Below are 20,446 nucleotides of genomic sequence, written 5' to 3'. Positions count from 1 at the left end.
CCAGCAATTCACTATTACAAAGGAAAAAAATGCTATTATGTAATTCCAATTTTACTATATATGCTACTTATTGGTTTTAGTAAGGGCTCCATATGGAGTGTCCTGGGCCTCAGTTTTGTGGAGTAATCGAATCGTCTTTTTTCCTTCTGTTTTTCAGTGGCGATGTAAGATTCTGGGAAATATTAATTTTTTTTCAAATCTCCAACAGAGCTTTATGCATCAATATGCTAATTAGGTAAACTGCAATATTAGTCATTTCCATAAAGTGTCTCTAATTCTTTTCAAAACCTTGCAAAATAGGTATTAGTTCTTGCTTTGCTACAGAGGAAACTGTGGCTTAGAAAGGCTAAGCAATCATCCAAACTTGGCATTATTTACTGCCAACTCTCTCAGACCTCTTCACGGTTCCATACTAGGTACAAATCATCAACATGTTTTGCCTAGATTGCTGTGACAGCTTACAGTCTATTGCTCATGCAGCAGCCATACACATACACGCATATATGAAACACCTTAGACTGTGCCATTTCTTTGCTCAAAACTCTAATGGCACTGGGCATGGTGGCTCATGCCTGTAATCCCAGCACTTTGGGAGGCCAAGGCGGGCTGTTCACTTGAGGCCAGGAGGTTGAGACCAGCCTGACCAATATGGCAAAAACCCGTCTCTTCTAAAAATACAAATAATAACAATAAAAATTAAAAAATTAGCCAGGCCTGGTGGTAGGTATCTGTAATACCAGCTACTCGGGAGGCTGAGGCAGGAGAATCGGGGGCGGAGGTTGCAGTGAGCAGAGATCGCGTCACTGCACTCCAGCCTGGGTGACAGAGTGAGGCTCCATTTCAAAAAACAAAAAAAAAAGAAACAAAAAAGGAGAGACGCGGCCGGGCATGGTCGCACACGTCTGAAATCCCAGCACTTTGGGAAGCTGAGGCGGGTGGATCACCTGAGGTCAGGAGTTCGAAACCAGCATGGCCAACATGGTGAAACTCCGTCTCTACTAACTAAAAATACAAACATTAGTCGGGTGTGGTGGTGCACGCCTGCAGTCCCACGTATTTGGAAGGTGAGGCAGAAGAATCGCTTGAACCCGGGAGGCGGAGGTTGCGGCGAGCTGAGATCGCATCACTGCACCCCAGCCTGGGAGACAGAGTGAGGCTCTGGCTGGGAAAAAAAAAAAAAAAAAAAAAAAAGCAGACAACAACACCTAGACTACACTGAGCATTAGAAAAAGAAATTATAGGTATAAGGACTAAAAAGAAACAAAACAGTTTGTATACACAGAATATATGGTTGTCTATGGAAAAAACAAAAACCCCACAAGAATATGCAGATACAAGAATGAAAGGTAGCAAGGTTGCTGGATACAAAAATTGAAATCAACATTAGCTAAAACCAGAAAATGTAATAACTAAAAATATGCCATAGAAAGTAGTGTTAAAAAGCATAAAGTTCCCAGGAAATATTAACAAGAAGACCTTTATGGAGAAAATTATAAACTTTACTGAAAGATATTTCAAAGGCCTAAGTAAATGGAGAGCTGAACCATATTCATGTATTGGAAGACAACATTGTAAAGATGACTTGGCTTACCAGATTAATCTATAAATTCAATACAAATCCAATCAAAATTTCAATGTTCTTGGGTTTGTTTGATTTACAAATTGTTGATCTAATTCTAGAAGTAATATGGAGGAACAGTTGGCTAAGAATAGCCAAGACACTCCAAGGAAGAAAAATTTTGTGGTGATATTGGAGACAGAGGTGAAATTGGCTAAAATTATGACAAAATGTGGAGGCATCTTGGTTTTTATCAGACCTTTTCCTAAAGTTGCAATAATCAGGACTGTATTGTACTGCTATAAGATTAGACAAATTGATGTCAGTCAGAATAGAAACCATCAAAAGACCCACACACGTACACAAAAATTTAATTTATGAAAGAGGCAGTGTTACAAATCACTGGGGAAAGGATGAACTTTTCAGTAAATAGTGCAGAGACAACCACTTTGAAATATGAAAAATGTTAAATTGAATTTCTAACTCATAATTTTCACAAAAATCAGTTCAGGACAGACTAAAGACAAATGTGAAAGGCAAAAGTATAAAATTTCTACAAGGCAGTAAATAATATATTTATGACTTGGGGTAGGAAAGGATCTCCCCCCAAACTAACTTGTATTCAGCTTTATATGATACTTTTTAAAAACATTTACTTTCAGCAGGAAATAGGCAACAATCTATAACATTTTACAATTTCCAAACTCCCCTCCTCTAAAAGTCACTGTAAAAGTTAACAACATAGGTTGTTGCTGTTTTGAACAAGAAAGATTTTCAGAAAGGATGGACACTTCACATGAGGCCTGTATGAGCTTTTCACAGGCCCACTTCGACATGGAGGGAATACAGTAAAACCAGCAGGATGGATCCACAAACTGAAAACAGGAATCTTGGCTCTTTTGAGTGACACCATCTCGATGTTATCAACAGAAAGCCTGAGTTTTGTTACCTAACACAGTTGATTTTAGGATTGCCAAGGCCACATCAAGACTCTTGGTTTAAGGAAGTCAAGTCTATGCTGATGGCATCAGGGAAAGAGGAGACACGAAGTTTTGGTTCCCCACACTGTAAGGCTTCTGTGCCAAAGTGGCTGACATGTGAATGTCAGAGAATCTCTCCTGGGAATCAAGGGAATCAAGAATAATCTTCAAACAGGACAGAAAATCCTATTTTCCCCTATTTCAATTCAGTTTCTGAGATACACCCTATTAGTGGTATTTGCCCTTTCCACAAAAGACAACAAGGAAGTGTCCTATGTGCTAACAACATAACTTAAAAAAGAGAGCCAAAATTCTACGGTTTTATAAAACTTGATTTAAAAAAATAGTATTTCAAACAGTAGAATCACTGTAAGACAGAGCTATCAAAAATGTACATTTCACTTGGCATCCCCAGTGCCTTCTGCTTTCTGGGACTGGAGTGTAGAGGCATCTCGGTTTTTTGCAGGGTTGTTCCCATCCTTGCCAGCATCTGCTTTCCCCTTTCTCCCTTTGGGAAGCTTCTCTCCCTTCTTTGCAGAGGCCTTTTTAGGCCTGGGCTCTGGTTTTGGAGGAGCTGGTTTAGCAGATAACCGCGCTGATCTCCTCTGTGGCTCATCCTTCACCTTTGCTTTATCACCTTTAGCATCTCCTTTTGCCTTTCTCTTTGGCATGGTGGCAGCAGTGTTGGCAGGCGGCTTGAGCAGTCCTGGTGGGTGTTTCTGTCCTCCTCACACTGCTCCTGGAAAGATGTCTTTAACAAGACACAAAAAGTGTAAACCACAAAGGGAAAGACTGACCAATGTAAACATTAAAAATCAAATTTGACTATATTGTTAATAATTTGTGTATATCAAAAAAGATAGCACAGTAAAAGTAAAACAATAAGTTACCAGCTCGGCAAAGATATGTGTAACACATATAATGGACAAAATGTTAGAATCCTGAATACATAAAGCATTCCTACAGATCCATGAGAAAAGGACAAAATGAAAATTTTAAAACTATGGCAAAAAATGTTAACAAGTACTTCTTGGAAGCATGAGTGAGGAATAAGCACCTAAAAATAGATAAGAAGTACATATTAAAAGCATAGGATATAACATTTCATATCTATCAAATTGAAGAAAACCAAGTTGTCTGACAATATCAAGGACTCAACTGATAGGGAGCAATCAAAACCCTTATGTACTGCTGTGTGTGTGTGTGCAAATTAGTGTATTTGCTTCAGGAAACAGTGGTTATTTGTAAAGCACGCTGGAAACAGTGGTATTATGTAAAGCAATTTTATGTCTAGGTGTTTACTTAGAGGGATTCTTGGAGGTGTGGACAGGAGATCTCCACAAGAATGTTTCCAGCAACACTGTAATTTCAAAAACCTGTAAATCACCCAAATGTCCTTCAATAGTAGAAGGGATATATATATTTTGGTAGTATCTATAAAAGGGAATACTATTCAGCAGCAGAAACAAATACATTACAGCTAGGTTCAAAAACGAGGATCAATCTCAAGAATATAATGACGAACAAAAATAGCAAGTTGCAGAAGAATAGGTACACTATAGATCCATTTACACATGTAAAACTATGACATGTTGAGGCCACAAACATATAGCAAAACTTGAAAAAAAAAAAGGGGGATAAATAAAAATTGGCCAGTGGTTATCTCTTGGGAGTTGGGAAAGGGATGTGGTTGCAGAAGGCATGTAGGTTAGTCCAGAGATAGGGGACGTTGAGTTCTCTTCTTTAAGCTGTAGGGGAAGCACATGGGTGGAGTATTATCTGTCTTACACAGAAAAATTGTATGTGCCTGCTCAAGAATTAATAAAAATACTAAAAAATGTGGGTAGCCCAGAGCACAGATTGAGAGCCACACAGGTAGGAAATAGAGAAGAGTCTGAGTTTGGGTAATTAGGACTTAGGCCTAGGGCTGCCACTCACAGGCACTGTGTAACTTTTTTAAAGCTTTTGTCTATCATACCTTCTGCCCCACCCTTGAAAACATTTTCTGGGAAATTCTGTAACCTTGTGAGTGGCCCCATTCTACAATGTTATTATTATTTTTTTAATCTTGTCTCCAAATTGCTCCAGTTTTGAATTTTTTTTTGTTTTGTTTTGTTTTTTTAGACGGAGTCTCAGAGTCTCCCTCTGTCACCCAGGCTGGAGTACAGTGGTGTGATCGCATCTCACTGCAACCTCTGCCTCCCAGGTTCAAGCAATTCTCCTGCCTCAGCCTCCCAGGTAGCTGGGATTACAGATGCCCACCATCATACTCAGCTAATTTTTGTATTTTTATTAGAGATGGGGTTTCACCATGTTGGCCAGGCTGGTCTCAAACTCCTGACCTCAGGTGATCTACCTGAGAATTGCTTGAAACCGGGAGGCAGAGGTTGCAGTGAGCCGAGATTGTGCCACTGCACTCCAGCCTGGGGGACAGAGTGAGAGCCTGCCTCAAAAAAAAAAAATAAAAATAAAAAAGTAATGGTGCCACTGAGACATACAGTTCTACTGATCTAACTACACCTGACCTGCTCTCTTCTGAAGAAATCCTTGCCATTACATAAATTTATTGCTAATTTTTGTCCTTTTCCCTTTCTTTCAAATGCAACATTAAGGAATCATTTTAACAATTTTTAGGAAACAAAAGGAGCTACTCTTACAATGAAGGAACCAGTGAAAATCACTTGGTCTAATAGTAGGGTGACTTGATTTATACCTGTTGCCCTAGTATAATTATTCATAATGTTACCTTTTACTTTGAAAAGTGACCCAACTTGGGCAATGAATAATAAAGAAGGTTATCCCAAATATTCTGCATATATTTTTAGAGACCTTTATGTTACCAGAGAATGAGAGTGTTTAACCAAAGAGTGAGCTTTTGGCCTAGCACACATTTCCCTAAGAATGGATACCCCATACCATTCCCCTTCCATCTCACTTCAAAATTGTTTCTCAGCCCATTTCCTGGTGTGGGAATGCTCACACAACCTCTTTTCCTGCGTTCAGTTTTCTTCAAGTTAGATCCATTGCAGTCCATCCCAAGTAGGGGGGCCATTATCTCCACATGTCAAAGGCCAAAATACAGCAGGTGACAAAATAAAATCAGGAAAAATAGGCTGCTGCCTGGATGCTATATCTGAGTATATAAATAATGATTTAATTCTTGAAACTCACCTTTAGGAAGCTGATTAGGAGACCAGGTCACCGACTCTATAGAGAACTTACAAATGTAGGAGATAGATACACATATAATGAAAAGGGGCCAGAGAGATGGGTAAAAGCTCTTACCATTTCCATAAAGGACAAGGAGGTTCGAAAAGGAAGGAGCTCTCACCACACAGTGGTTTTAACTTAGAAGAAATTATCTGAGGTGGCACGGAAGGGATTTTTAGGTAAATGAAACTCTTTTGTATGCTACTGTAATGGCATATGTTATATAATGGTAGATGTTATGAATTTGACAAAACCCACAGAACTTCATACAGTGAGTGAACCCTGATGTAAACTATATATTTTAGTTAATAATAAGCTGTCAATATTAGTTAATCATTTGTAACAAATGTACCACACCAGTGCAAGTTGTTAATAACTTAGGAGAAACTGAGGTGGGGGAAAGGAAGTATGTGGGAACTCTCTGTTTAATTTTCTGTAAACCAAAAATTGCTCTAAAAAAAGGAAGCCTATTAATGTAAAAACAATACACATTTTAAGAGTTCAAAAAAATAATGTTAATGATAAAATATAAAAGTCATTACAAATACTCCTTCATGCATGTGGAAGAAAAGAATATTAACTGGCAGATAAATCTTACTAGTAACTGTGTAACTTTTGGAAATAGAGAGAAATGACTTTCAGTGGTATCATCAGGGCAAGAAATTATCAAGACACATACTGAAGTTATTTTTCCAAGACATGGCAACAATTTAAAAAGTTTTAGAAATATAACAATTCCCCTTTGTTAAAATAACTCTTCCAATAACATTATATTAACAAACAACAGAGCAAGTTAGTGAAAGTTTTGAATCACTCCTCTTCATTGCACAGAACTGGACTGAAATTCTCATGAACGTTCTCAATTTAACTCCTCATTTAATGAGATTGCTGTAGGAGAGAAGGAACATCTGCTTCATCCTTCTTCCAATCCTTTTGTTAGCATGAAGACTTTCATTTTTATCATCAGAAAAAGATCATGATGTTTAAATTAACTGGCAGAAATAGCTTAAAAAAAAAAAACTAATAGTGAAATAAAAAGCAAAATAGGGTCTTATGGGTGGGCCCTAATTCAAATGACTGGTGTACTTATAGGAAGAGGAGATTAGGATACAGACAACATAGAGGAACACATCTAAGGACATAGTGGGAGGCAGCCATCTGCAAGTCAAAGAGAGGCCTCAGAAGAAACCAAACCTGCCGACATCTTGATCTTGGACTTCTACCCTCCAGAAGTCAAAGAAAATTAATTTTTGTTGTTTAAGCCACCCAGCCTGTGGTACCTTGTTTTGGTAGCCCTAACGGACTAACATAAGAGGGAACAGTGTAAGAATTTAGTGACTTCGGTAGAGCGTGGTGGCTCACGCCTGTAATCCCAGAACTTTGGGAGGCCAAGGTGGGAAGATCACGAGGTCAGGAGTTCAACACCAGCCTGGCCAACATGGTGAAACCCTGGCTCTACTAAAAAATACAAAAATTAGCCAGGGGTGGTGGTACGTGCCTGTAATCCCAGCTCCTCAGGATGCTGAGGCAGGAGAACTGCTTGAACCTGGGAGGCAGAGGTTGCAGTGAGCCGAGACTGCGCCATTGCACTCCAGCCTGGGCAATAGAGTGAGACTCTATTAAAAAATAAATAAATAAATAAATAATTTAGTGACTAGGGAAACATTTTGGATTAGATTAATTTGGGGGTCTCACCCAGCTCTCAAAATATATTTTTCCATGTTTTTTCTCTTTCATAGCAAGCAAATCCATGGACCAAAATGCCACCTCATTCAATACTCATTTTCACCTCATCCCTAGCAAACACAAGGCACATTTTAGCAGCATCTTTTTGCTCTTTCAATGGATACAGAACTGTGTTTCTGGGAGGTAGTTCTAATTTGGGTTTTAGCCTCAATCCCACCCCAAAATCAGAAGGCTCCCCTCTTCTTCCCTGCCTCTTACTTAAGGAAAGATCGTGTTTGGGGGTTGGAAGGAAGACGTGGAAGAAAGTTATGAACACCAAGCTTAGGAAGGAGAGAATAAAGGATATAATTAATATACAATAAAAAATCACAGGCAATGCTGGGCTCAGTGGCTCACGCCTGTAATCCCAGCACTTTGGGAGGTGGAGGCAGGTGGATCACTTGAGGTCAGGAGTTCAAGACCAGCCTGGCCAACATGGTGAAACCCATCTCTACTAAAAATGCAAAAATTAGCTGGGTGTGGTGGCACATGCCTATAGTCCCAGCTACTTGGGAGGTTGAGGCAGGAGAATCACTTGAGCCCGGGAGGCGGAGGTTGCAGTGAGCCAAGATTGCGCCACTGCACTCCAGCCTGGGTGACAGAGCGAGACTCTGTCTCAATAAAAAATAAAAAATAAAAAGATTAACAGGCAAGATGCTGTGTGCTACAGAAGCAAGAGGTCACATGGTGTCAGTCACTCTCCAGGGCCTGTTTGTTCTTCATCTTCCAAAGTGTTAGAGACGCAGCATGAGTTTCCATGGGAGTTAAGTGAGAGAGACTGGGAGATGCAGGGGTAGAAAGGAAAGATGAGAAAAGGCAGGGTGTCTAAAACGGTAGGTTTGCTGTTGCAGCTTGCCAGAATGCATTTGGTTTAAAGAGAAGGAGTGAGCCATAAGCTCCCAAACAGTCACCCATCTGTAAAGGATGGTTAGAGGCACACTCAGCTTCCAGGCTAAAGTATTCCTGCTAACTGGCATCAGAGAGAGATGAAGAGGATAAATTCTTGTCATCTCCCAGGACCCTGGAACCTCTGCCCCCTTTCAGGGCACCACAATAACTTGCTTATATTTCTGGGTAGTAGAGAGGGGATTTTAAATGAAAATGTATTAGACAGATTGCTGTTGAGCACATGGCCAAGTTTATTGTCTTGCTAACCAAGATATTATCTTGCTAGCCAAGATGTTGTCTTGTTAAGGGAAACAGCAAGATAACAAAGAATGGACCTTTCAAGTCAACATCCAGCCAAGCAGCCTGTTTAGGAAAATGGTAAAAAGAAAACAGCTCATTAAACATTGTCCTTTTCTTTCTTTCTTTCTTTCTTTTTTTTTTTAATTTTGCAGACCCACCAAAGAATGCAGCCCTTCTTTTGTCGTGGTCATAAAAATATCACATTCGGTCGGGCGCAGTGGCTCACGCCTGTTATCTCACTTTGGGAGGCCGAAGCAGGCGGATCATTTGAGGTCAGGAGTCTGAGACCAGCCTGGCCAATATGGTGAAACCCCGTCTCTAACTAAAATACAAAAATTATCCGGACGTGGTATTGCACGCCTGTAGTCCCAGCTGCTCAGGAGTCTGAGGCACAAAAATCGCTTGAACTCGGGAGGTAGAGGGAGGTGCAGGTTGCAGTGAGAGAGATCGCACCATTACACTCCAGCCTGGGAGATACAGTGAGACTCCGTCTCAAAAACAAACAAAAACAAACACATCGCATTCTTATCAGTCATTTGAGGGAACCTGGAGCAATGTTATCTGAGAGGCTAGGCTTGGCTAATCCCTAGAAAAAGTAGTAATACATCTAAGAAAGAAATCTCTCTGAGGGTACACCCCAGGCTGCCAGGTGGCACAACAAAACTTTCTCATAAAAGCGTTTGATTAATCCAATTAACTTGTAAGCAAGCCATGTGGCAGGCAGAGGTAAGAGGCCAAACACCAAGGCACAAGTCCTGATTCTAAACAAGTGCTGGTACATTTCTTAAGCTTGGGATCCATTTTTTCTTTGTGATGGGACAGCGAAAGGTCAAAGTGGAGGAAGACTCAGCCCTTGGGTGTCTCCTCAACGAGGGTTTCTCGAAGGTAAATTGGGGAGGAAAGGAGAGCCCATGGCAGGTCAGTCCAACCTGCCAGTCACCACCTCTTCAAGGCCACAGCCCTGCGGGAGCAATCCTTTCAAATCCCCTTCTTTCCTTTTTTTATTGGCCCTAGAGCGCCGATTAGGACTTCTCATCCCTGTCGGGCCTGCGGCTCTCTGTGACCCCACCTCTGGATTCAGCTTTTCCCAGGGATTCACACTCGGAGCTCAGGAGAGATGCTGCGATTACTCTGGAGACGGGAAGACAGGCGGGGCTCACGGGGCCCAAGGCCCTTAATCATGACTGGGGCCAGCTGGCAGGAGGGTCCTAAGTATATGGAGGGCGGCGGGACCCCCCACTGCGCCCCTCATTTTCCCGGGTAGCGTACTAAAGTCTGTGAGGCACTTACCCGAGTTTCGTGGCCGTTCGAGGGGCGCGGGAATCCCAGCTGAGGCCCTTGACGCGCCGGAGCCCTAGGCGTGGGCAGGGCCAGCACCAGCCCCAAGATAGAGAAGACGAGGGGAGCCCGGCACTGCCAGGAACAGGAAGGCGAAGGAAGGTGAGGATGCGCTTCCGGGGCTGCAGGCGGGGAGCCGCCCCGAGTTCAAGCCGGAGAGAGCCGGTTCTCCCCGTGGCGATACGTGTGTGAGCCTCTGAGGCCCGCCCTAAGCACCGCTGCCCCGACTTCGTAAGACAGGAAGACAGGAAATTTATGATGGCCTGAAAAATCGTTAAAAGATACACACTGTAAGAATTTCGTAGTATGAAGGGAAAAAAAAAAAAAAAAAAAATCTGTTTCCGCCCGGTTTCGAACCGGGGACCTTTCGCGTGTGAGGCGAACGTGATAACCACTACACTACGGAAACTCACCGTGGGCTGTCATCTCAGAGCAAACAGTTCTATCTGCATAGTAAATACACTTGGTGTTTCTTCGTTCAAGTGCGAGTTTTGCTGATGTGCGCATGCGTCTCTGTACTGAACTCTCAAACCAGAAAAACCAATGATCAGCTCAGACCTAGCCTCTCCAGTGTTAAAACTGAAGCCACATGCAGTTATTTCAAACGACTGAATAGGGAAGAACACGATAGAGACTTTAATATCTCTGAATGGTCCTTCGTTCTTCGGCCAAAATGGTCAGGCGAGGCTGGGCACGACTTGGGTAGGGCGAGCGTTTCTATGACGTAGTTGGCGTTACCACGTGGTCAGTGGCAGAATTTGCTCCCCAGAGAAATGATAACCCCATCTCTTGTCGAAAGCGGCCCCTCTTGCTTCTGAGACTCCCAGGCAAATTTACCTCGCACGAATTCGGTTACTCCGGCGGAATAGGAAAGTTGTAAAATAAACCTGCACATATACCGAGCCAGCCAGGAGTCGAACCTGGAATCTTCTGATCCGTAGTCAGACGCGTTATCCATTGCGCCACTGGCCCTACACATTAGCTGGTAGCAGGGTATTTCATAAGAAACTAGGTTGTACCCGTAATGTCTGGGCGAGGGCCTGTAAGCCGCGTTTGCCCGCTGGTCCAGGCTCGCAGCGCACGGACTCCCTGGTGGCTACTTCTGCACACACCCCGTAGCCTTCATTCCTTTCTCGGTCTGTCTCTGCCGGCTGAAAGATGGCGGTGAAAAGCATGCCCTGCATCCTCTCTGCCCCAGTATCACCGCTCCATTAATACGTTCGTTCATTCAACCAGTATTAGTGTTCACGGCACTGTAGATAACGGTGAAGAAAACATGAGAGACCCTTGTCCTTAAGATTACATGGCAGTGGCGGAAGCGGATAATAAAGCACTAAATAAACGAAATAATAGTGATAAGCGATTGGAGAAAAAAAATAATAAAACAGGGAAAGAGGATAGGAAAGGCCAGCTGTGAAAGCGATGAACGAGAGATAAATGCTGATATCAGGGGAAAAGAGTGATCTGGAACAGGGAAAAATCGCTAGGAAAAAGGCCTGGAGGTGGGAGCAGGCTTGGGAGTTATGTTGAGGAGGCCGGTGCTCAGTGGAGAGGAATAGGAGATTCTGGGAGACCACCTCCGGCTTTATAGGCCCTTGTAAGGACTCTGGCCAACTTTACAGGCCCTTGTAAGGACTCTGGCTGGTATTCTGTAGGAAACTGGAAGCCGTTGTACAGTGACATGGTCTGAGTTTTTATTTGTCTCTCTGTGGTTCTTTTTTTTTTTTCTTCAAATATTTTACTAAGCAAAACTGTGCTAGGCCTCCTCACTGCATGCTGCTTCTACTGCAGGGCCTTGATCTCAGAATTTGACAGCTTTATAAGGAGCATCAACCCGGACACACATATGAATGTTCACTTGTTCACTTTGGAAGCAAACAAACGTCTCATATGTGTGTGTTTTGGTTTGTCCATATTTCTGAGAATAAATCATCCCCATGCCTGGTGAGCATTTTAAGTAAGTTGAGGTCTACTACACAGGAGTAAAACTGCCTGATATTGAGAATATACACATTGAGATTAGAAAAGATTTGTTTTCAGTTCATAAGGTTTCAACAGCCCTTACAAAAAATATTCTGCGCTTTCTGCATAAGCGTTAAGGTAGGCCTAGGTTATGGATTCCTCCCTAGGCAGTAGCATAGGGATCTTCTCGTTAGGTTTTGTACGATGGACCCCAAGGGCAGCTTGGCGATTCTGGACTGTATCTCAGAATAATACTTCTGAATATACGAAAGAAAAAATAAATATGTAAGATTTCAAAAGAAAACTAATTATGTTAAAATAGGTTACCAAAACTTTTTTTTTTTTTTTTTTTTTTGAGACAGAATTTTGCTCTTATTGCCCAGGCCGCAGTGCAATGGCGCGATCTCGGCTCACCGCAACCTCTACCTCCCGGGTTCAAGTGATTCTCATGCCTCAGCCTCTCAAGTAGCTGAAATTACAGGCATGTGCCACCACGTTCGGCTAATTTTGTGTTTTTAGTAGAGACGGGGTTTCTCCATGTTGGTGGGGCTAGAGCATCCCTGGAAGTCACAGGTCCCACCTAGCACTTTAAAAATGGACTTTAACCCAGCTGGTTGTAGGCTCTGTCCACATTCACTCTCCTCAGTGTTTGTCTATAAAAATTTATCTGTGTTTTGCAGGCTTTGAAGACCTCCCTTGGGTACCTCAAATTTCTTAGCTATATTCACTACAAGAAATGCTTTCGGCTGGGCGCGGCGGCTCATGCCTGTAATCCCAGCAGTTTGGGAGGCCGAGGTGGGCGGATCACGAGGTCAGCAGATCGAGACCAGCCTGGCCAACATCGTGAACCCTCGTCTCTACTAAAAACACAAAAAATTAGCCTGGCGTGGGTCCCAGCTACTCGGGAGGCAGGATAATTGCTTGTATCCGGGAGGCGGAGGTTGCAGTGAGCCGAGATCGCGCCACTTACTGCAGTCCAGCCTAGGCGACAGAGCGAGACTCTGTCTCAAAAAAAAAGAAAAAAAAAAATGCTTTCGCTTTGTTTTTGAAAATCTTTCTACGTCTTTTCTGACAGTTCCAGTTTCAACTTCCAGTCTTTTCTTCAGCATATATCGGAGAAACAGAGTGCAGATATATAAATCTAGGTATATATTTATATATATCTAGGGTGAGGACTGGCAAGTCTGAAACCTGTAGGGTTGTAGGGCAGGCTGGAAACTCAGGCAGAAGCTGACGCTGAAGTCTTGAAACAGAATTTCTTCTTCCTTAGGGAAGTCTTTGTTTTGCTCTCAAAGCCTTTTAACTGATTGGATAAGGCCCATCTACATAAAGGAAAATCTTTATTTAAGGTTAACTGATTGTTGACCACATTTACAAAATAACTTCACAGAAACATGTAGATTAGCGTTTAATTGAATAACTGGGTACTATATAGCCTAGCTAAGTTGACACATACAACTATCACAGTGGTGGACTCTTCTCCTCTGTGTTTCAGTGCACAGTTTTTTTTCAGTTTCACTCCCAGGCATATGGAAAACTGCACCATCTGCCACTCTCACATTGTTTTACATGACTGTCAGCAGGCTGTGACACAGCCACCTGCATCCTCTCCAATTTCAGATGTGTGGAGCGGAGCCAACGTGAGAGTTCCACGGTCCATCCTAATCACAGTGGGAACTGAAAAGAAGATACGGTTCACACCAAGAGTTCTGTAAATGATTGCTCAAAGTCTCAATTTGCTTCCAAGGCTTATCTCTGGCTAAACAACTCCTTTGACATCCTAGAAATTCTGTGCAAACTTCGTCAGCTGCCAGTCAAAGGAAAAACCAAAATAAAATACTATTGGCTCTGCTGTCTAGTGCCTGCCACAGTTGGGTTAAAGCCATTTTAGGTGTGACTGTGCTATTTATGATGATTATATTGGCTCCAAGCACACTCATAATATGATGGCTAATCGTATAATAATAAAGTAATAAGTGCTTATTCCATGAGTCTCAATCAAAGTGAGTGCTGAGTTCATAGACTTGCATCTTTTTATAAAAATGAAAACTCTAGTCGGCGTGGCCTTTTACTGTTCCCCCCATCACATATATAGGCAAAGGTACATGCCAGTGTCTGCCTTAGATTGTGACAGAGAAATCCTCCAAATATTGATACAGCTAAGAAATACTGAAATGTCTGTTTCAGCATAATCACCAGGACAACAGATTTCAAGTAAAAAAGCCAAATATAATTACAGGTTTCATTTGGGAAGTTACTTTCACAGCTGTGCCAACAATTTGGATACTCTTCAGAATTTCATTAAACCCCTTTGTTCAAATTATACTCCCAAGATCAGATTTATTTTTAATAGAGAACAGAATAAGTTGGGAACACATAAGCCCCCATGACGATATAGAATTTTTTTTCTCTCTCTATGTACACACACACACACACACACACACACACACACACACACACATATATATATAATGATAATTTGACATATCAAATCAGATCCTTTGGTCAAGTATCAGGACAAGAAAGCTTCTCTTTCTGTGTAGCTATACCGGGAAGGGAACTTCTTTATCTCTTTCCAAGATTAAGTTGTTAATTCTTAAATCTTGCCGGGTTTTTTTGGGTTTTTTTTGTTTTTGTTTTTGTTTTTGTTTTTGTTTTGAGGCGGAGTCTCGCTTTGTCGCCTAGGCTGTAGTGCAGTGGCGTGATCTCGGCTCACTGCAAGCTCCGCCTCCGGGGTTCACGCCATTCTCCTGCCTCAGTCTCCCGAGTAGCTGGGACTACAGGCGCCCACCACCACGCCCAGCTAATTTTTTGTATTTTTAGTAGAGACGGGGTTTCACCGTGTTAGCCAGGATGGCCTCGATCTGCTGACCTCGTGATCCACCCGCCTCGGCCTCCCAAAGTGCTGGGATTACAGGCGTGAACCACCGCGCCCGGCCAAATCTTGCGTTTTGAAGAAGCAACTCTGGAACTCCATTAGTTATCTTTAAGCAGGTAGGGGGAGCCCAATTTTAACGGAAAGAAATGGGGTAAGGAATGACTGGAATTTTAATCTAATTCTAGTTTAATTTAAAAGCCATGAAATAAGAAACAAATAGCTTGCTTCCTGCTAGGATCAGTTCTTGGTGCCGTAAGTGCTCTGGTGTAAATGTATTACACGACTTGGAGGAGTGTTCTGTAAAGGTGGCTGGCTACCCGCTTTCCTACCCTCTTCTCACTGAAGCCCGAGGTCATACTTTACCCACCCACGTTAGGATGAGCTGCTTGCTGTTTCGCCCCGGGGCGGGGGTCAGGCTATCGCCAGTGTTTTCCTCACCTCTCACCTTCCCCGAGCGAAAAACTTCGTTATCCTGCAACTGAGCGGTTTCTTAGGTCTTTTGGGGCGAAGCCAAGGTTAATCTTCAGTGTCTGAAGAAGTGTCTGGGTACTTTCAAACCTCAGTAACAAGAAAGTAAATCAATGCACAGAACAAAGGCAAAGATCATCTCTTTTCTATGCTCATTTGCAGAGAAGCAAGCATGGTGGCTCCGTGGCTTAGCTGGTTAAAGCGCCTGTCTAGTAAACAGGAGATCCTGGGTTCGAATCCCAGCGGGGCCTGTCGTAGTTTTCCTGCCTTCGAAGTACTCATGGAACCGTTGAAATGTAAGGTGAAAGGTTATTTTCCGCTGTGGGGCTCCTTCGAAGTGTTTTATATGCGTCCGGTGTGAAACCAACTTGCTTATGAAAAAAGCAAACATCAATTTGGCTTTCTTTTAGAATAATGAAATTGTGAATTTCTTGTTTTTCTTACATTTTTCTTCCACATGTTGTATTCTTAAAACATGTACGAGAAGAACGAGGGAAAGCCGAAGGTAAACACCAAATTTAAACTACAAGCAACATCACAATCTTTGGTCATTCTTTTTTCTTTCCTGGGGACATCCTAAACAGATTCATTGTTAGAATCTGCAGGTAATGTTTTTGGAAGGTCAATCTTTGGAATGATTGATAATCTGTTGTTGAGAAGGCTGTAGCATCTCTGAAAATTCACAGCAGACAGTAAGATCTGGCCACATAAAACAAGTTGTGATTCGCTATTTTAAAAGATTGCATTGTACTCAGAGTTTTTTGGAAAGGAACAAATCAAAGCAAAAACAAATATTTGTCACCGAGACTTGAGAAAAGAAGCTGTCAGAGAGAAGCCTCCATTTGCTTATGGAGCCCACTAGAGCAGGCTGACCTGAAGAAGTCCAGGAAGGGTTGAGATGCCTTCTCCCAAATTCTCCAAGAGGAAGAAAGAGAAATTGAGAAGTAGGAAAGAACTCAGTTTTACTCTTAGAAGAAGTTCTCCACATAGGAACACAAGAAAATGGAAGTTCACTGTAACTATTACCAACCCTCTTACCCATCTCCCAAAACCCAGCCCCCAGCTCACCTGGCACAGAAAGTTCCACTTCTTTGGCTTTTGCCTTCAGAGCATATTATTTTGTGTAGATTGTCAAAGCTTGAAATATGATTTCCTGTGCTAGTTCTGGAGACAAAATCCCAACACTTGGAGGAACAGCTCAGAAGCAACTCTACTTTTATGGAGACTTTCTACTCCCATTCTGCAGCTTAATTCCCCACTTTTCTTTTTTGTGGTTTTTTTTTTGAGACCGAGCCTCGCTCTGTCACCCAGGCTGGAATGCAATGGTGTGATCTCGGCTCACTGCAAACTCTGCCTCTAGGGTTCAAGTGATTCTCCTGCCTCAGCCACCTGAGTAGTTGGGATTACAGGCGCCCACCATCATGCCCAGATAATTTTTGTATTTTTGGTAGAGATGGGGTTTCACCATGTTGGTCAGGCTGGTCTCGAACTCCTGACCTCAAGTGATCTGCCCTCCTTGGCCTCCCAAGTGCTGGGATTATAGGCCTGAGCCACCGCACCGGCCAATTCCCCACTTTTCTTTACAAACATCAAGCAGCAATGGACAGGCAGACTCTTTTTTTTTTCACTAGAGCCTTCCATCTTCTGTTCTTTTTCCCTAGGCCCAGATACAAACTTCCCTCAAATGATAAGACAGGCTGGATCACTGGTGCAGATGTCAACACTAAATCACTAATTCATTCCCTTACCAACCCTGCCTCATTTCCACTCTCCTGCTCTGTCAGCTCCAGAAATACCTTTATAGGAGGCTTGTAGCCAAGTGGCCCTCAACAGATTGCATGGTCTCTACTACTGAGTTGGCAGTAGTGGTACTGGCTACTGAAGCTATTGAATATTCCAGGTGATGAGTCTCACCATCTTTCCCAAAAGCCTATGTCTTCCTAGCTCTCCATAAATGGATAAATCATGGAAACAATTTATATGTAAAAGTGGAAACGGTTTGCAATCAGATGCTTGTTTGTCTAGTGAGTGGCTATTTGTCAATGACCAATTATGTGGCAGTTACCATGCTGATCACACATGGGTGAAGAGGCTAATGGGAGGGGAAAACAATTTAATGGCAGTTATAGTATAGTGTGATGTAATACCATTGGGAGTACAGGGTGCTTTGAGCCACATTTGCTTATTTATTTGTTTATTTATTTAGAGATGGAGTCTCTCTCTGTTGCCCAGGCTGGAGTGCAATGGCGTGATCTCAACTCACTGCAACCTCTGTCTCCCAGGTTCAAGCGATTCTCCTGCCTCAGCCTCCCGAGTAGCTGGTACTACAGGCACCCACCACCACGCCCGGCTACTTTTTGTATTTTTAGTAGAGACGGGCTTCACCATGTTGGCCAGGCTGGTCTCGAACTCCTGACCTCAAGTGATCCACCTGCCTCGGCCTCCCAAAGTGCTGGGATTACAGGCATGAGCCACTACACTCAGCCCCACATTTGCTTATTTATTTATTTTTTTTTTAGGGACAGGGTTTGGGTCAGTTGCCCAGGCTCGGGTGCAATAGCACAATCCTAACTCACTGCAGTCTTGAACTCCTGGTCTCAAGAAATCCTCCTGCTTCAGTCTCCTGAATAGCTAGGCCTACCAGTGTGTGCCACTACGTGTTTGCCACCACGTCCAGGTGATTTTTGTGTTTTGTTTATAGAGATAAGGTTTCATAATATTGTTCAGGCTCTTCTCCAACTCCTGGGCTCCAGCCATACTCTGGCCTAGGTCTTCCAGAGTGTTGGGATTACAGGCGTGGGCCACTGCTTAGGCCTGCAGTTACATTTGGAAACAAACCTGTGTTGGGGCTGGGTGCAGTGGGGATCACCTCTGTAGTCTCAGCACTTTGGGATGCTAAGGTAGGAGGATCACTTGAAGCCAGGAGCTCACGACCAGCTTGGGCAACATAGTCCATAGCAAGACACCATCTCTACATAAAATAAAATAAATTAGCCTGGCATAATGGTGTGTACCTGTAGCCCTAGCTACTCGGAAGGCTGAAGCGGAAGGATCTCTTGAGCTCAGGAGGTTGAGGCTGAAAAATTCAAAACAAAACAGAAAAACAAACAAAAACCCTGATTGGGCGAAGGTGGAAGGAAGACTTTATGGAAGAAGTGATACCCGCACTGAGCCACGAGGGAGACATAGAACTTATCAAGGCAAGAGGGTAGATGTGGGAGAAGGAATGGAATAGACGCTCTGGGCAAAGGAAATACTGTGTAACTAAAGGTGAGGAAGAGAATGCGCAGTTCAGAGAAGTGGAAGGTAGTTAGGTGAGGGTATGTGCAAGTCTTAAAACTGTTTTTTGTCTGGAGATAGCTAGAGAACATTGGACTTGGCAGTTGATAAGTGTCAGGTGTTTCATGCTTTCTTTTAAAAAGACAATGCCTTACCGAAGTAGTTTGGATAGCATTTGAATTTACAAGTTGTGGATTAAGTAGGGCCTCTAGCTCGGCTGCTGAGGTTCTCCTATGGGCAGGTGGAACTAGAAGGGACTGTGTTTCCCATTGCATTCTAAGCAGCAATGCTCATCTACTTGCTTCATATCTATCTGAGCTAGCCTGTTTACTTCCCAAGGCAGGGGCTGTGCCTGTCTTCTTCACTGCTGTATCTCCAGAGACCAGCACAGGGCCTGGCCAACAGCAGTGTGTTGATTAATATTATGTGTCAGTTAGACTGGTCCATTAGATACTCAGATTACACATTGTTTCTGGCTGGGCTTGGTGGCTCATGCCCATACTCCCAGCACTTTGGGAGGAGGCCAAGATAGGAGGATCGCTTGAGCCCAGGAGTTTGAGACCAGCCTGGTCAACATAGTGAGACCCTCATGTCGCTACAAAAAAAAATAAAAAATAAAAAATTAGTTAGGTGTGGTGGTACACACCTGTAGTCCCAGCTACTCATGAGACTGAGGTGGGAGGAATGCTTAAGCCCAGAAGATCGAGGCTGCAGTGAGCCCTGGTTGCGCCACTGCACTCTAGCCTAGTTGACAGAGCGAGAACTTATCTCAGGGTGTTTCTGGATGAGATTATCATTTGAATCAGGGACTCAGTAAAGTAGATTGCCCTCCCCGGTATGATCTCTCCCATTCGCTGAGGGCCTTAATAGAACAAAGGTTGAGGAAGGAGGAATTCGCCTCTTCTCCCCCTATCCCACTGCTTGACATCTCATTTTTTTCCTCCTGCTCTTGGATTGGGATTGGGATTTACATCATTGACTCCTGGGGCTTTCGGGCCTTCAGATCCAGACTGAATTATACGACCTGCTTTTCTGGGACTCCAGCTAGCAAATGGCAGATTGTGGGACTTCTCAGCCTCCTCCATAATTGTGTGAACCAATTCTTTATCATAAATTACTGTCTCTCTCTCGATAGACAGGCACAGATAGATAGATAGATAGATAGATAGATAGATAGATAGATAGATAGATACATACATACATACATACATACATAGTTAATAGATAGATAGACTATTAGTTCGGTATTTCTGAAGGACCCTAATACAAGCAGGTACTCAATTATGAAAAAAAAAAATACAATGTACCAGGCATTTGTTATTTGCCAGACACTCTTCTAAGCTTTTTACATATTCCAAGTCATGTAATCCTTACTGCATAGTTATAAGGAAAGGTGCAATTATTTCCTCTGTTTTAAAGAGAAGGGCACTGAGGCACAAGGATGCAAAGTCACTTTCCTGGAAGGTAAGTAGGCGACAAGCGGCAGCATCCAGAGATGGGCCTAGGCAGCCTGAACTGAATTCGACTAATCTGCTGGCCTTCCAAGCACCTTTAAGTGTTTTTTCTGCTACCCTAGGTGGTACACCTATTTGCCATTTCTTCCTTTGTCTTATGTTGCCACCTCTGAAGGAGGGATTCAAAGCCATGTTTGATCAGAATGTCAGGGTAGGCAGAAATGGAGTGAATATGTGGAGTGAATACTTGGGCAATAAGAGGGAACTTTATTCTTTTCTAGCCTTGTTGATGATGATCTTTCTAACACATATCAATTCATTTTTCTTTTAGTGCATGCTTGAATCTTTTTGTGAATTTTGAGAGTTTTAGGAGAGAAATTTTAGCAGAAAAATTTTGAATATCAAT

At 42.8% G+C, this 20,446-nt stretch overlaps 2 protein-coding genes and 3 non-coding genes across 5 annotated transcripts in view; 1 reads left to right on the top strand and 4 right to left on the bottom strand.

The window, feature by feature from the left end:
* Positions 1-20,446, bottom strand: part of ABT1 (activator of basal transcription 1) — an 80,530-nt gene that overhangs the window by 50,136 nt on the left and 9,948 nt on the right. The window lies entirely within an intron of this gene.
* On the bottom strand, positions 1,482-10,493 carry HMGN4 (high mobility group nucleosomal binding domain 4). The gene is made up of 2 exons (XM_050788981.1): positions 9,952-10,493; positions 1,482-3,289 (listed from the first exon to the last, which is right to left on the bottom strand). The coding sequence occupies exon 2, from the start codon at positions 3,207-3,209 to the stop codon at positions 2,937-2,939; it is 273 nt and encodes a 90-aa protein (XP_050644938.1). The 5' UTR covers positions 3,210-3,289; positions 9,952-10,493; the 3' UTR covers positions 1,482-2,936.
* Positions 10,336-10,408, bottom strand: TRNAV-CAC (transfer RNA valine (anticodon CAC)). The gene has a single exon. It is a non-coding gene; the product is annotated as a tRNA-Val (tRNA).
* On the bottom strand, positions 10,899-10,971 carry TRNAR-ACG (transfer RNA arginine (anticodon ACG)). Its single transcript has one exon. It is a non-coding gene; the product is annotated as a tRNA-Arg (tRNA).
* On the top strand, positions 15,485-15,558 carry TRNAT-AGU (transfer RNA threonine (anticodon AGU)). Its single transcript has one exon. It is a non-coding gene; the product is annotated as a tRNA-Thr (tRNA).

The sequence above is a fragment of the Macaca thibetana genome, chromosome 4 (genome assembly GCF_024542745.1).
Source record: "Macaca thibetana thibetana isolate TM-01 chromosome 4, ASM2454274v1, whole genome shotgun sequence".
Taxonomy (NCBI): Eukaryota; Metazoa; Chordata; class Mammalia; order Primates; family Cercopithecidae; genus Macaca; species Macaca thibetana.
Note: the sequence above shows the minus strand (reverse complement) of the source record. Positions and strands in the feature narration are given on the sequence as shown.

Excerpts from the sequence above, each read along its gene's own strand:
- HMGN4 (XM_050788981.1), bottom strand. The coding sequence starts at position 3,209 with ATGCCAAAGAGAAAGGCAAAAGGAGATGCTAAAGGTGATAAAGCAAAG.